This window comes from Moschus berezovskii, chromosome 10 (genome assembly GCF_049115385.1).
Source record: "Moschus berezovskii isolate FMDL1 chromosome 10, NW_MosBer_1.0, whole genome shotgun sequence".
Lineage (NCBI taxonomy): Eukaryota > Metazoa > Chordata > Mammalia > Artiodactyla > Moschidae > Moschus > Moschus berezovskii.
Window position 1 is genome coordinate 81,521,055 of NC_142469.1, and position 16,140 is coordinate 81,537,194.

At 39.6% G+C, this 16,140-nt stretch overlaps 1 protein-coding gene across 4 annotated transcripts in view; it reads right to left on the reverse strand.

The window, feature by feature from the left end:
* The window catches only part of MAP7 (microtubule associated protein 7), a 177,797-nt gene that overhangs the window by 12,115 nt on the left and 149,542 nt on the right, over positions 1 to 16,140 (reverse strand). For all 4 annotated transcript variants that reach the window (XM_055432821.2, XM_055432820.2, XM_055432819.2 and 1 more), the window contains 4 exons: positions 11,365 to 11,478; positions 6,555 to 6,682; positions 1,167 to 1,282; positions 555 to 838 (listed from right to left, as the gene is read on the reverse strand). In XM_055432821.2, the coding sequence (XP_055288796.2) occupies positions 555 to 838; positions 1,167 to 1,282; positions 6,555 to 6,682; positions 11,365 to 11,478 (642 nt within the window). The remainder of the gene's footprint in view (positions 1 to 554; positions 839 to 1,166; positions 1,283 to 6,554; positions 6,683 to 11,364; positions 11,479 to 16,140) is intronic.

The window sequence follows — 16,140 nt, forward strand, 5'->3', positions numbered from 1 at the left end:
GAGCAGACAGACTGTGTGGACATCAAATAACCGAATGGCGAGGTCCATGTGTCAGGAAACGACCGGCCACCTGCCGACAGCCCTGTGTGTGAGTCATCCTCTAACAACTCAGCTAAACTGCTCTCAAATTCCTCTTCCAAGACTCTGCATGATACAGTAACTGTTGTTATAAACTACAAAGTTTTGGAATAATTTGTTACACAGCAACCAATAAATGATTCTGATGCAGGTGCTCTGAATACCACATTTTTTCAAATTATTGGAGTCAGCCAATGAAAGGAATCCTAAACCATACATGAAACAAATATGCTGTGGCTCTAACAATAGGCTGTTGGATGGATGATTCCTTCTTTATATGTAAGGAAATTATACTTAAGAAAAGGTCCCCAAATTAGTCTTAAGAGTAAAATTTCCAAGTGCCCAAAAAGGGAGCAAAGAAGGGAGGGAAGGAAGAAAGGAAGAGAGGGAAGGAGGAAGGGCTAATTAAAAGCAGGGCAGGAGAGAAAGAAGAGTGCAAGCAGCCCCCATTGCACCACCAGTCAGTGGATTCCTACCAGGGGCAGGCTCTGTTTCGTCTGGTGTCCCCTCTTCAACTGTGGACTCTTCTACTTTCACCAAAGGTGTTCTGCCCTTTAGTGAGGGCTCACTGGCAATTTTCTGAGATTCCTTCTCAGGGTCTTTTCTCTCAGATTCCACTCTGACTTCTCTCTTGACAGGGCGGATGTTGCCGGGGGAGGGGGGCCGGAGCTGAGCAGGGGCAGCTTTGACTGGTCCAGGAGGTGTGGAGGGTGCTGGTCTGGGGGTGCCGGGCAGATGGGGAAAGGACTTGGACGGGAGCCTGGGCAGCAGACAAAGAGAAGAGGGAACATGAGAACAGGCTCTCCAGAACCCCCCTTTCTCCACATCTGTGCCATGAATAGTCTTGGAATACCAATAGCAAGAGAAACGAAGGTATTCAGCTGTGTGAACATGTCTCTTACATGGCGAACACAGAAGCATTTGCTTTAGAGGCTCATTCCAGGTTTCTTTTTTCTTTCCTCTGAGGAAAAATGTTACACCCTAAGAGAAGGCTAAACAGTGTGGGGAGAACAGTTTCTTTTCAGAGGACAGACACTACTGATTATCCAACATGGAACAACACTGCCAGGCTCTTATATTTCACTCACCAAAGTCGGGAGGAAGCTGGTGATCTGGCTTTGGGATGAGATGGAGACAGAGAACTTTGGCTGCCGGATGTGAGGTGGAAGGGCACATTTTCTCTCTCCCTCTCTCTTTTATAGCCCTAAGTTCAGAGAAACACAATAATTAGATTTTTCCACAGGCAGGACAATCACATTCATAGTATTCAACAGTGAAGCTGTAATCCACTGAATGGCTTGGAAAATTTCCAGCCTTTGCCATATATATCCATTCCACCCCAACAAAAGGCCTTTATTAGGTTAAAACTGAACCTTATAATTGAATCAACACAATCTGACACTAATAAGAAGGTTCCGGAAATGTGATCTGGATGTGTATTTGTAAAAAAACAAAGCAAAAACACACTTTTAGAAAGCACCTAGACTTTCTATCTAAAACTGCCTGGACCAAAATCTCTCATAGTCTGGTTTAGCCCACACAAATGTCAAAATAAAGGTCACTTCCAGCTTATCCTCCCTACCTTTGTCTCTTTTAATTCTTAAGCATTTTTCTTTTTTTCACCCTGGAACACACTACAGTTCAGTCTTTTTTTTTTTTTTTTTTTTAATTTACATGTCTGCTATATCAGACATTAATTTTTTCCTTATACTAATGGTATACAAACAAGTCCTTCCTTACCTAGTGTCCTCTTGCCCTTGAAGGAAAAGTCAGACCCAAGGTGAGGAATTTTAGCTGTTTTTGGCCTTCTTCATTAGGGATGAAATGGGAATCTGACAGTGGGTTGAAATATCAGTCCTCCTCTGACTGAACACTAGGAATTTGCCAGAGAAATGACACCTTTCCCAGGTTGAAATGGGCAAAAGGAAACCCAGAAGTGTTCTGATAAAGTCAACCAAGACAAAAACCAAACAAGGAACACGGCAAGAGAGACTCATTCCAAGTATCTGAAACATGGCGGACAGTGTTCTGCGAGGGCAATGAACGCTTGCTGGAGACACCTGTGTAGATGTCTAGCAGCCCTTCACTCAGTGGGATCCTTGCAGGAACTCAGACTGAGGGTGTTGGGTTAGAGACAGAACATCATTTAGCTTCAGGGCCAACAAGCTGGTGTGTACCTTCTTTTCTCTCCTTCCTGACTGGCTTAAGCATCACCCACCTTCTCCATCACCCGCCCCCCACTCCCATCCCCGCTTTGTTCCCTTCAGCATTTCTTCTAACTGCTTCTCTTTTCCTTAGTAGCATCCTAACTGATGGGCTGGACTATAGGTGGGGGAAAACACCTCACTGTCAAATAATACTCAACATTTCCCCAGAATTTCTAAATAAAACAAATGAAGGATGGGGCAAGAAAGAGCTTCACAGGGCATGTGCCCCCTCTATATCACTTGCAGCTGCATGACCACCTTCTGTCCCCATCTCTGGTACCAGAAGGCAGGAGGCAGTCTTGGAGAACAGTTGCAGTCCTTGGGTAGCTGAAGCAGTAGCCACCATATGGAATGCTCTTTGCAAGAGTACAGGGTGGCAATTATGCTTCCCTTCCCAAGGGACGTTGGGGTTAAGTTGCTTGAATTGCTTTTCTTTTTCTCAAAACATTTTAATGTGGCTAAAGTCACAAATATCTTTCAAATGTCTTTCTGTTGGTCTTAGACTCAATCACTTATTTGAGTTCCACCCATGTGAAGGTGCTCCTAATTCTTATCCTGATCTGAGTTAATAGCCAGTGGTTTGTATAATAATCTTTCCTGTTAACACTTTCCACAAGACTGAGGTGGAAACATACACAGCAAGCTGCCCATGTCAATGGTCTGGACAACTTACCAGCAGGACAAAGACTTTAATTTTACAGTTAGAGTTAGGTTTAGAATACAAATAACCTACAAGAGAGACAATATAAACAGATATTCCAAGGTAGCACTGTACAAAAGAACTGGGATGATAGAAATATTCTGCATCTACACTGAATAAAATGGTAGCCACTAGCCACATTTGGCTATTTGAATTTGGACCTAAATTAATTAAAATTTAATGTTAAGTTCAGTCTCACAAATGTATTTCAAGTGCTCAAGAGCAGTCAGGTGAATTTAGATAAACCAAATAAAATTAAAAAGAAAATTAAGAAAACAATACCATTTACAACAGCATCAAAAAAAGAATATGTAGGAATAAACTTAACCTAGGACATGGCAGACATCTATGGTAAAAACTAGAAGGCACTGCTGAAAGAAATTAAAGAAGATGCAACATAAATGGGAACACCTCTTATGTTCATAGGCTGGAAGACTTGTTATTGCTAATATATCACTACTATAAGCAATCTACAGAATCAATACACTCTATCAAAAGGCCACATCTTTTTTTTTGGCAGAAATAGAAAACTCCATCCTAAACTCATATAGAATCTCAAGGGACCTTGAATAGACAAAACAGCCTTGAACAAAGTTGGAAGTCACATTTTCTGGTTTTAGAACATATTACAAAGCAATGGTAATCAAAACAATATGGTACTGGTATAAAAACAGACTTATAGACCAATGGAACAGAATAGACCACCAAAAATAAACCCTTGAGTATATGGTCAAAGGAGCCTTGACAAAGGTGCCAAGACCACTTAATGGGGAAAAGATAGTCTATTCAACAAATGGTGCTGGGAAAACTAGATATCCACATGCAAAAGAATGTAGTTGGACCCTTACCTTACACCACATACAAAAATGAACTCAAATGCTTAAAAAACCTAAATGCTAAGACTTCAAACTATAAAATTCCCAGGAAAAAAAATGGGGAGAGTCATAATATTGGACTTGGTAATAATTTCTTGGATATGACACCAAAAGCACATGTAACAACAACAACAAAATAGAAAAATGGGACTACAAACTTAAAAACTGCATCAAAAGATACAATCAACAGAGTAAGAAGGCAACCTAAAGAATGAGAGAAAATATTTGCAAATCATATATCTGATAAGGAATATCCATAATATATAAAAACTCCAATAAAAATTAAAAATAAGATTAAAAAATTAAAAATTAAGATTAAAAATATGGGGAAGGGACTTGATTGGATTTTTCTCCAAAGATGATATACAGATGGCCAACAACACATAGAAAATTGCTCAACATCGCTAACTATTGGAGACATGCAAATCGAAACCATAATGAGATCATCTCACACTCCTTAGGCTACTATTTAAAAAACAAAACAAATATTGCTGGTGATGTGAAAAAGTGGAAGATCTTGTACCTTGTTGGCTAGAATGTAAATAAATGGTATCGTCACTATGAGAAACAGTATACAGTTACTTAAAACATTAAAAATAGAATTACCATAAGATCCAACAATCAGGTACATATTCAAAAGAACCGAAGACAGGATCTCAAAGAAATATGTGCATACCCAAGTTCACAGCCATGCTATTCACAGTATCTAAAAGGAAGAAGCAACTCAAATATCCATCAACAGATGACCAGATTAACAAGATGTGGTGTGTCAATACATATGTTTGTGTGTATAAGCACATACACAGTGGAGTGTTACTAGTCTTAAAAAGAATGGAAATCTTGTCACATGCTCCAATACGGAAGGACAGACTTAAGGATATTATGCTAAGTGCAAGTAGTCAGTCATAAAAGACAAATGGAGCATGGTTTCATTCATGTGAGGTATCCAGTGTAATCAAATTCATAGTCAAATGGTGCTGGCCAGGAGCTGAGGGATAAGGAAACGGAAAGTTATTGTTTAGTGGATACAGTTTCAGTTTTGCAAGATTTAAAAAGTTCTGGAGATTGGTTGCATAACAATGTAAATATACTTAACACTTTTGAACTGTGCACTTAAAAACGGTTAAGAAGGTAAATTTTGTTTTTTTGTCACAATTAAAAATTGTTTAAAAGATAAATTTCAAATTTGACCTGTCAGTCTCATTAGTCACATTTTCAAGTGCTTGGTTGAATTCTGCAGTGCAGCTCTGAAATATAAATTATGTGAGTCGTTTTCTGACAGTAAGTATTTGCCTAAATATTTAATTGTAAAGAAATGAAAAGGTAGCCAATAGATCAAATACAGAAAGAAAGAGGCACGGAAAAGACAAAACAAAACTGGTGAGAAAATACAGGTTGTGGATCAAGTGATGACAAATCCCTCTCATCTAATCTGTTGGAGGATTGGCTCTTACACTTTCCTCCTGGTGTGTTAATTTTCCTTTAAATCTCTAACAAGATATTTTTCCTTTGGTAAACACTTTTCCCTACCCAATAAGTATCCAGTGTTCAGGGCCAAAGCTGTTCTGTTTGACTATTGCTATTTGGCCACAGCTAGGCTTTCTGAAGCACCAGCGTGCTAATGATGGTAAACTTCCCAGACTTCAAAGGTAGTTTCACTCTGGCTTCAAGGGCTGGAGGTCTGACTCAATCATGAATTAAACGTTGATTCCTGAAAGCTTGAGGGGCTTGAAAGAAAACTGCCCATAGGCAAAGCCATCAAACTCTCACAACTCTTGAATTATCCTCAAAGGTCTAAGCAAAATCCTTTTAAGTGTCCATCAGCTTTATACATTTGAACTGCTCTGGGAAGTTACGGTTGAAAAAAGCATTGTTCCAGCCTTTCATGGGTCATGCTATTACCATGAGAGAGGGGCAATGAGATCTCCTGGTTGACTGGGGGGTCCCTTTAACACTAAAATACAAATGTCTACATCTTTCAACAGGTGCCAAATAATACATGGCTTAAAGAAGAAGAAATATTCCTGGAGACATACAAGTGACCTCACTGCATTTACAGCATGGTGAAAATTGAGGTTAGTTCAGCCACCCTGCCAGTAACAACAAGTACAAATTATATTCTTCACTTGCAAAATGTGACTCTGTAACGGAGCCCAACAGCCTTTCAAGAATTACTTAGCAGGTAATTAGTGTTTTCAAAATACTTTGTCACTATATTTTAAGATCTGGGCCTTGACATGGATTAGCTAAACAGACAAAAAGTCTTTATCTTGCTTTTTAGTGAACCACACTTAGACTGCAGCCAGCTTCTGGATATGGTTGGAATAAAATGCAAAGGCAGCAGTCCAGGCCCACTTCCCCTTCAAAGCTTTTCTTACTTTCACACAGAAAGTATACTGGAATTGCACTTATTTGTTTCGAAGCACTCAGATGGCAGTCCAGCCACTCAGACATGCTTGAACAAAGAACAGTTTTCCTCTTCAGATTTAGATTTCCTGTGGGAGCAGAATCCCCAAGGGGGGGCGAAGTGTAAGGGCAGGACTGCTCAGCCAGGCAGACTCCAGACTGGTGGGGTAGACGGGCCGATGGATGGCGGCGGGGCCGCTCTGACACGCGTAATGCACCTCGGGGCGGCGTCCACTCTGCGCAACAACAGCGCAGACTCGCCGGGCTTGCTCCCAAAGAGCTACTCACCGCCGGGCCGTGGACCGTCCTCCTCCGCGCGGAGCCCTCGGGTGGTGTTACAAAGAATTTCGGTCGCTCCAGTGGGTTTCTGGAGTGGGCAGCTCTGTAGGGCGTGATGTTGATGGGGCTGCAAGACGCTGAACGAGGACAAATGGGGATAACTAGGGTGCAGGTGATTGTTTTACACACAAGAGTGCCAGAGGAGCAGGTGAAGGAGAGCCAAAAGCAGGGCCAGGACAGGGAGCAAAGCAGAGAGAGAAAAGCAGGGAGAAGTGTTATTACCTAACGGCCTCCAGAACCATCACGCTCAGCTCTCCTCACGGTCCTACTTACGGTGTGTCCAAAAGGAGGGCACGTCCAAGTGGAAAATCAGGAATAGATAAACTATTTGGCTATTTAAATACTTTAATTAAAGATGCAGACGTCAACCGTACAGAAAGCAATGGCCTTATATTCCTATAAACAGATGGTTCTGGTAAAATGCTATATTAGTGACAGATAATTTGAAGATAAGGGTTGTTTATAATCAGATTTTTCCTAATTAGCTTTCAGATGGAACAAAAGGTGGAAAGACAGCAAGTGAGCAAGCAGGCAAGCAAGATTTATTGCAGCTATTTTGGGAGTAAAATTCAACAGCCAGTGGGGGAAAAAAGCAACTGAATTTTTAAAATGTTAAATGACCAAATCTCATCAGGTGTGAAGACTTGCTACAAGAATAACTAATACTTTCCAGAAAAAAAGTTCTGTAAATGTTTTATCTACTTAAAGGCAAATCAAATGTATGCTTTTGGGTTTCCCCAAAAGCCAAGGCATTGGACGGTTCATAACAAGCAGAGGAACATATAGGGAAATGGGATGTCATCATTTAAAACAGTGAAGAGAACATGAATGTCAGAATTGCCAAAAATAAAGTTGAATCATGAATGGCTGTTACAGTTTTACTTAAGATGAGATTTTTGTTTTGTGAAAACCACATAGTTTCTGACCTTATTTTCAAAGGAACATTGTCATTAATCAATTGGTTGATTCTGAGTAACAATGGGGTTAAAGAAATTCACAGAACACAGGATAGGTATAAGACATTTGGGTACTAATGATCCAAGGTTCATTTTCATATTTCATCCAGAAATCTCGTTTTCTAGGAAAATAAGACAAACATGACTACTGATGGGAATACTATATATCTGGACCATATTATGACTTAACCCAACCCTCGCCATTGTAGCAACTCTTTAAAGAAACTATTACATCAACTGAATATCATAGTATTAAGTTAAATTCAAAACTCAAAAGTTCATAAGACAAATTCAAAGTAATCTTAATTTCAGAATTATGGTTAAAAATACGTTATTTTGGTTTAGTCTATAGACAGAAAGTCCATCAGATTGCATCTTAACCCTTGTGTTTTCTTTCATTAAATGCCTTGCAGCATCTTGTGGTTATCACTGAATGGTCAAGGCAGTGGATTGACTGGAAACGGCACTGTCTTCCCATTATCTGAAAACAGAACTCTTATTTCTTGGATAAGCTGAAACACTTTGCATTCCCTCAGTTCTCCTCAAAAGATATATGTCCTACTTGTAAACTGACATAAAGCTCTGCTTCGGACCTTAATGGTAAAGGAAGTTTCCTTTATGTTGTGAAGGAGACCCTCTCGTCATTTGGCTTACTGTGATCACAAGCAAAATGATTTGAAAAGTTAACCTTTTTCTTAAGTGCCACAACAAAGCACTTGTCCTTCCCAGACGAGGGAAGAGTTCATTAATGCAAACCCCTTCCAATCCAATCCAGTGCCTTTAACGATGAACATCCTAGCACAAGGCACTTCTGTGGGATTTATGAGCAAGAGAGGCACACACAGCCCAGGGCACAGCCAGAGGTCATTAACTGCTCAATGATCAAGAAACCCTAGATGACAGCCCTTCTCTGAGACTATGGGTCTGACACTGAAAAAGGAATGAAGCCCAGAAATATGATTTCTTTTTCCTCTAGTGGGAAGTAATAATTTCAGGGGGTATCTATGGAACATTTCCTGAGACTATCATGGCTGTAAACCAATCTCATCATGTCACTGGTTCATTCTTTATTACAGTGCTGAGTGAATATGAAGGAAAGGAAGAAACCTACCTGATGTAGTCTGTGCAAAAATCCTCGAATTTAATTGTTCAAGAAATATTGTCTGGTTAATTCTAAGGAGACTACATTTCATGGAATTCATTGCTATTCTTAACAGCAAGTACTGAAAAACCTGAAACCTTTAAATCAATAGTTCTAATGATCTTGCCTTTCTGAAGGAAACGGAAGAGCAATATTTGTTTTTTTCTTCATAGAGTGCCCTCCATATCCCAAAACATAAAATTTCTTTTTTGGAAATGTCTTTGAGCAAGTCTTCCACAATATCTGTATTTCTTTCTACTTTTGGTAGTAAGTATGCATTAATTTAACTCATTTGGTATCTTCTATTTGAAATAATGACTGCAGAGAAAAGATAATACAGTTCATGTGGTTGATGTACAGCAGAGAGAATAACTACATGGCAGCATAACATTTGTTAAGTGCTTACTATGTGCAGGTACTATCCTAAACTGCTTTTTGCTTATGTTAATTCATATTATTTAATCCTGAGCTCCAACAATCACATATATCTTAAATGTATTTTAAAAAAATGGGCAAGGAAAAATCAACCCAAAGCAGTGGTCACAAATGAAACATATGAGACTGATTTCCAATTTTCAACTGCTCTTATTACTTGTTCTGGGAATTTACAATCACTGGACACCCTAGGGGTAAGGGTGGCTGTTTTGATCTGCTATTATCACCCTGGTTCTAGATGGAGGTCATCCTCTTGCCAGTGGCAATTGGATATAAGGTGAACTGAAGGAAAGACATAAGAATAGGAGGACAAGAAAAAAAATCAAAGAGAGGAGTTGGAAAAATAAAAGTGATGGGAAAAGTATTTTTGACAAGATAAATGTGAGAGACATTAACATAAATAATTTTAAAGGGAAAATTTTAAACACCACAGTTTTGGCTCATTAAATATCAACTGTATCAATGCAATTAATAGGTAACAATGATCTAAGGAAAGTGTTAATAAAACAAACAAGTAAAGGCTATGTATGGCATTGCTTCACAATAGAATAAATGACAAAAATGTATCAGTTTGTGAAAGGGAGGATGTAAAAGTTGCAAACAAGAGCCAGTTAGCAGATTAAAAAGCACCTTGATTGAGCATAACGATGACGGAAGGTGGGAAGACGGGCAAGTCGAATGGGTGGAAAATGAGGAAATGGTGTTGGAAGAGACTAGAGGAAGAGTGAAAGAATTGACAAAAGTTAGTGATGACAGAAATAGCAAAGGAAGACAATTTTTTTTTAGCTGTGAGGCAGTCCTTTAGTATGAAACAACGCACAGCGGAGGTTCAGAGGCACAAGAGACAAACTATTTGGACCCTATGAAACATGACGGAAAAGCAGTTTCAAAGGTTCTTCAATTAGCTGGACATAAAGAAAAGCTTTCATGACTTGTATGTTAGTACAACAAAACGGGCATAAACATAAATTATCTTGTACTTTTTCCTCCAGAAAAATCTCAGATGCAATGGGACAGCTGGCAGAAGAGTTGCTTTACAGAAAACACAGATCGCTGTGGTCCAGCTAGTTGAATGCATGATGGTACACAGAACATCACAAGATGCTTAGATGTACATCTAAGTACATCTAAGATCTTGTCCACCTCAGTGGCTCTGGTGCAAGCCACTTATTGTCAATCTCTTGCTTTCCATAGGAAGGTGGTGGGAATGCCTGTACTTGCCTATTCTTGACTGCTTCCCAGGGGTACTGTGAGAAGTCAGGTAGACACTAGCTCACTGGGCACTATAGATGAAAGACGTCATAAAACTACCAAGACTTATTATTAACAAAAAAAAAAGAGGGTTAGTGAACATGAAGAGGCTTGCAAAGGCAAAGCCTTTTTAAAGGGAGCTTTATGAGGAGGCAATGCAGTTTCCTACTTACCAAAGATGAGGGCTGGTCACATGGATATTTGGGAAAACCTAAGTCAACTCACTTTGAGAGAGACACTGCCAAAAGCCTAATATGTATGTTTCTTTCCAGCTAGGTGTAGACTATACGAACTTCTCATTAAACTAATTGGCTCATTCAGGCATGTCTTACATTTTTTAAAAGTAGAGTAGTTATAACTAATTATAATAACTAGTACTTGGCACATTTTACATATTTTCAAAGTAATGTAACAACTAAGAACACTGTAATTAGCCTTCTCCACAACTCTTAGAGTTTTGAAAGGGTACTATTCCTCGATTACATATAAAAGCCTAGCCCAGGGAGGGTAAGTGGCTAGCCCACGGCCACATTTATGAAACACTACGCTTAAATAGGCTTGTGCTTTGATATTACCCCCAAGTCCACAAAGTAGTATTCAATCTTAAATTATTTCTACCTTTGATCATCTCCTCAGTTGCGAAGGCAGAAAGGAAGGGAAGGGATAGGATTTTCTAATTATGAGCAGTTAGGAACTGACAGAAGCCTCTGGAGCCACCTGATCACAGGGAGGAACATCCTTTGTCCGCCTGGCATCTGGTGTCCAGATAAGATGCTAAGATGGAAGCGCAGAGGAACAATGCCAGGGGCATGAAACCAACACCAGCACAAATATTTCCAACGCCATCCCACCAGGAGGAGGAGAAGCACACAATGGGAAGAACTGAGATGCGATTAGATGAAAATTGGGCGGCTCAGAGAGGGCTTCTAAAGGAGGACTTGACCTCACTGAGAAAGTTGAACCTTGACAGTTTTACCTGAATCTCCAGACAAGGCCGCTGTGCTTTTACTTCTGGCCAGGAACGCATGTGTGGGCGTCAGCAGTCTGTTAACCACGCTGCTCTCCCACGGACTGAGCTGCAGGCGGCGAGCTAAACGTCACCACATAAGCGAAATGTTAGAAGTGCTCTTTCCAGGGGCGAGGCGGGTGCAGGGCATAACCCCTTTCACTTCCCAGGCCTTGGAGAGAAACCTCGACAAGAGAGGCTTGTCCGGCGAGGAAGGTGGTACAGAGTTGGGGCAGGAGGGACTCTGCTCAGAGGAATGGCTATTCCATAAGGTTGGCTCTCTTCAAGGTGTTAAGTCTGTGGCAGGCTCTATATTAGGTTTATGGACAAGGCTTTTGCTAACCACCTGTCTATGGAGTCAACAGGTAACAAAACAGAACAATCTCAAGCGGGTTTGGCATGTTTCTCTGAGTCCATTGAACCTAGCTGCCCTCATCGGGATGGGCAATGGGCCTAAGGCATACACCTCAGCCAAAGGGCGTCCTAAGTATCCTGCATGTCAAGTTCAACACAGGCTTGGGCAGCTTAATGTGAGACTGGAAATATGTAAATAAAGATACAAAGGGTCTCCATTAGATCTTGCTACATCTCCATGAACTGCTAGGTTGGTAACTGGGAGAGGCGGAATTAGATACAATAGAATGAAAGAGGACTCATGTAAAGTTCTGCATGGAACTTTTGTCTTTCCCATTCAGCAAGCAGGTTCTTTCAGGTCCCTGGTTTGGCAAGAACATAAAACTTTTGATGGAGGATAAGGATAAAGCTGAACATAAAATTAAGATATAAAAGCCAAAATCCAATGTAACCATAATGTTGGAAATTACTAGTGGGTGTGTGAAGAATCCAGAAAATAAATTTAAAATGATATGATGTAGTAGAGTCCCAAATTGTACTGGGGTTCTCAAGGCCACTGTTAGGAAATGCATGCTAATTACAAATAAATTACTTTGCTTATGCTTTTGGCTTCCAGTAATGGTCTATGAAAATACAAAAGCTCCTTTCCAAAGATATCGAGAAAAAAGCTTGCAAAATCCTACAAATATCACTAAAATAAAGTGATCATATAGACTTGACCCTTGAACAACACCGCTTAAACTGCACGTTCACTTATATGTGGATTTTTCCCACTAAGTATACTGTCGGCCCTTGGTATCCATGGATGCAGAACCTGCAGATGCAGAGGGGTCACTACGGGGCTCAAGCATTTGAGGATCTGGATGTCTGCAGCAGTTCCTGGAACTAACCTCCCGTAGCTACCAAGGGAGGACTGTATATTTTAGAACATACTCCCAAATCATTTATAAAAACCTTTAAAACTGTCTAAACCTGACAAGGCTACTCTGTTGTACACCGCAAACAGCAGGTGCAAGTCCTCTGGCCTCTGGAGCAACTATTCTTATAAGTTTTTATATATGTTATATTTTAAAGAAATGACTTCTAACTTCCAGAAAATTAATTTTACTTAATAGAAGCCATCCAGTGTTAAAGGTTGTTATAGAAAATATCTGCCATTTCAAAGGGAGGTACCAACCTCCAGTAAGTGCTTTAATTACCTGACTTTATTTTAAAAGAGTAGCCGTTTTGATCAGGCACTGGTAAATTTAAGAATTAGTGAATAGTTTATTAGATTTTCTGGGTTTTGGGGGGAGAGTCTTCATGGTTAAACTAAACCTTATCTGTTGATATGAAGACATAAATAAAAAACATCTGTTATAAAAACTATTATAATACAGTTGGTAGAATGCACAATAGGATATGTGCCATTATAAGCTATAGTATGGCAGTGTGTGTGTCAACAGAACATAATCTAATTTAAAATTAGAATACATTCAGAGAATTAAATCAGTGGGGAAAGTAATTAGGATTAAATTAAAATCCTCAACAGAATTGTAATTTCAGTAGATGACAAAGGAAAGAAGAGGTGAATCCTTCCTTTTCTTAGATAAACTCTGTAGAATAAATGACTCAAAACTGCAGAGATGATCTGTCATTGAAAAGACATGTCCGCTTTTTCTCCTCGATTAAGAAGTTCAATTGCTGTATTTTCTGTTTCGTCTTTAAGGCATCAACCAAAGAATCTGCTTCAAATGAAGATCATTAAACACCCTCTTTGACTTGGGTTTAAAGCAAATTCAAAGAGATTTGTTTTAATAACTTCAAAACTCTGAATGAAAGATGTTGCTAGGAGAAATATGCTTCCAGTTCTACCATATTCTTAACTATGCCCTGAGCAAGACAGAAATAGATCTCTTCCACCATAAGATAAATTTTTAGTAAAGGTTAGTACAGGAGAGTTACTTGAATTTTTTTCAGCCTAGAAGGGCCTGATCTTGAGATAAGCTGCTGAGGGAAAAGGTATTAATTCTCATGAAACAACTATAGTATTGATCCTCCTTAAGCAGTTAAAGTGAGATATTGACAATTCCCTTACTAGACAATCTGGTCCAAGGAGGCAACTAAACATTACAGATATTTGTGCTGCCCTGTTCCTCCACAAGCAGGAAATCACTATTTAGTTCCTAATGATGGGTGCCAGGTAGAAATCAGGCACATATTGTTACATCCTGAAGTGTTCTATGAAATCTTCCATTTTTTTTCACATGATGGCATAGTTTGAACTAAAACAGTAACAACAAAAAAAAAAACACCCATTCTCAGGTCAAATAGAACATGCGGGCAGAATTAGCTTCAGTTCTACCAGCATGTCTTCTAATCTAGATTCTGGGGGGAAGAAAATGTATGGACTAATTTTCAGCTAAGAGTAGCCAATTTCCTTCTTATTTTTTTCAAACGCTCCGTCTTCCTTGAGGGGGAGGAAAAAAAAAACTGGTGAAGAAGGAAGCTTAATAATAAACACTTTTAATGCAAAAATTCCCAGTGGCAACATTGTCTCTGTTGCAGCAATTACAGAAATCTTTAGTAATCAGGGGTTTCCTTTAACTAGGGTCATTTTATCCGTCTATGTAACTCTATATCCAGGTGTGATAAACAAAATATATAAAAACTGATGGGGCAAGGCACAGAGCTAGTAGGTAACACTCTTTAACCCCTTTAGCTCTGGAGGGCCTGGGGAAGTACAGCTGGGGGAAGTGGATATTTACCAACTGGTATGGAAATATTCCAGCATTTTGAATAACCAGCAGAGCATTTCAGTTGAATGTCAACTTTGATAGTATCAGAGTTTCAATTTAACATCACCTTTAAGGCCTGTGTTGTAGGGCTGAGAAACCTCAAGCAATCTAGTAATGGTGTACACTCTCTAAAGACTAGACTCTAAAAGCCTCTAATAATTTGATAAGAATGCTTTCTATTTCGATAATAAAGCATAATTGAATTTAACAAATAGCAGAAAAGAAATTATACTAACTAAATTAAGTAGATCTCTCAAATTAGAGAAATTCAAATGCAGAAGACTTCTATTCTCATTAAAAGACAGAGCCTTCTCACTTTTTAAAGTTCTGCCTAACTTAAAAAAAAATTGCTTCCTGAACCACATGGGAGCCTCTGGATGAACCGGATTTTTTTTTCCAGGCTGACCTCACCAGTTAAACCAGAACTGGGTCACAGTTCTTTTGAAACGGGGGCAGAGAAGTGGAACCCCCAAATTTAGTGCTGTCCTCCTTGTCCTTTTAGTTTAGCTTGGCATCAGGTTTTACAGACCTGTACTCTGATGCTGGGAAGGATTGGGGGCGGGAGGAGAAGGGGAAGACAGAGAATGAGATGGCTGGATGGCATTACCGACTCGATGGACATGAGTTTGGGTGAACTCCGGGAATTGGTGATGGACAGGGAGGCCTGGCATGCTGTGATTCATGGGGTCGCAAAGAGTTGGACACGACTGAGTGACTGAACTGAACCATGATTCAAGGGGCAATTTCCTGGCTCCAGCTATTCACTGCTTGCTGAACTTTCCCTGACCCTTAACCTCACCCAAAGGCAAAGAGGCTGGAGTCAGGATTAATCTAAGGAAGGACATCCATGAAGGAGAGAACTGCAGATGCAGCCCAGCAGCAAGCACTGGGAGCTGGTGGTCTCTGCTCTAACCCCCTTCTCTGTGATTAACCTGCCGGTTACAAAGTCAGGCCCTTCACCTCTCAGGGACTCTGCCATCCGGTCGAGCCATCCAAATTCTTCCCATTTCTAAGATCTGACACAGATACCATCATGTGTCAGATACTAGCTGACACAGTACTGTCATTCCATAGAAGTGTGGATAGAATACTGGTCGGTTTACCCCCACTCCCAACATTGCCCCAATTTCAGCTACGGAATCAATAAGCAAGGTTTAACTGAAAATTACTGTGAAATCCCGATTATGGTTTGTCTTAGATCCATGTTCACAAGAATATAAAATTCAAGTGCTAAGTGGCCAATTCCAAAGAAAAGAGGAATAGACAACTGCTAAGAATAGTATGCTATATTTTACACAAAGGGAATTGGCTTCAAAATAAAGGCTACTTATGAAAGGAGCTTCAATTCATAATACTTTCCCCTAACATATAAAAGGCCCATCTAATATCAATGATTTAGGCAAACTAGGTTAAAAAAAAAAGATTTAAGTTAAAAGGCAAGAACTGGAAGTTGTTCAAACGTTTACTGCTTTGAGAGATTAATTCTAACATCAACACATTATATTATACATTACAATGACACCATAACTTTTATACGATACAAAATATACAAATACACATGCACACATATAGAACATGCACACATTACAATCTTTTTTAAAGACTATAAACACTT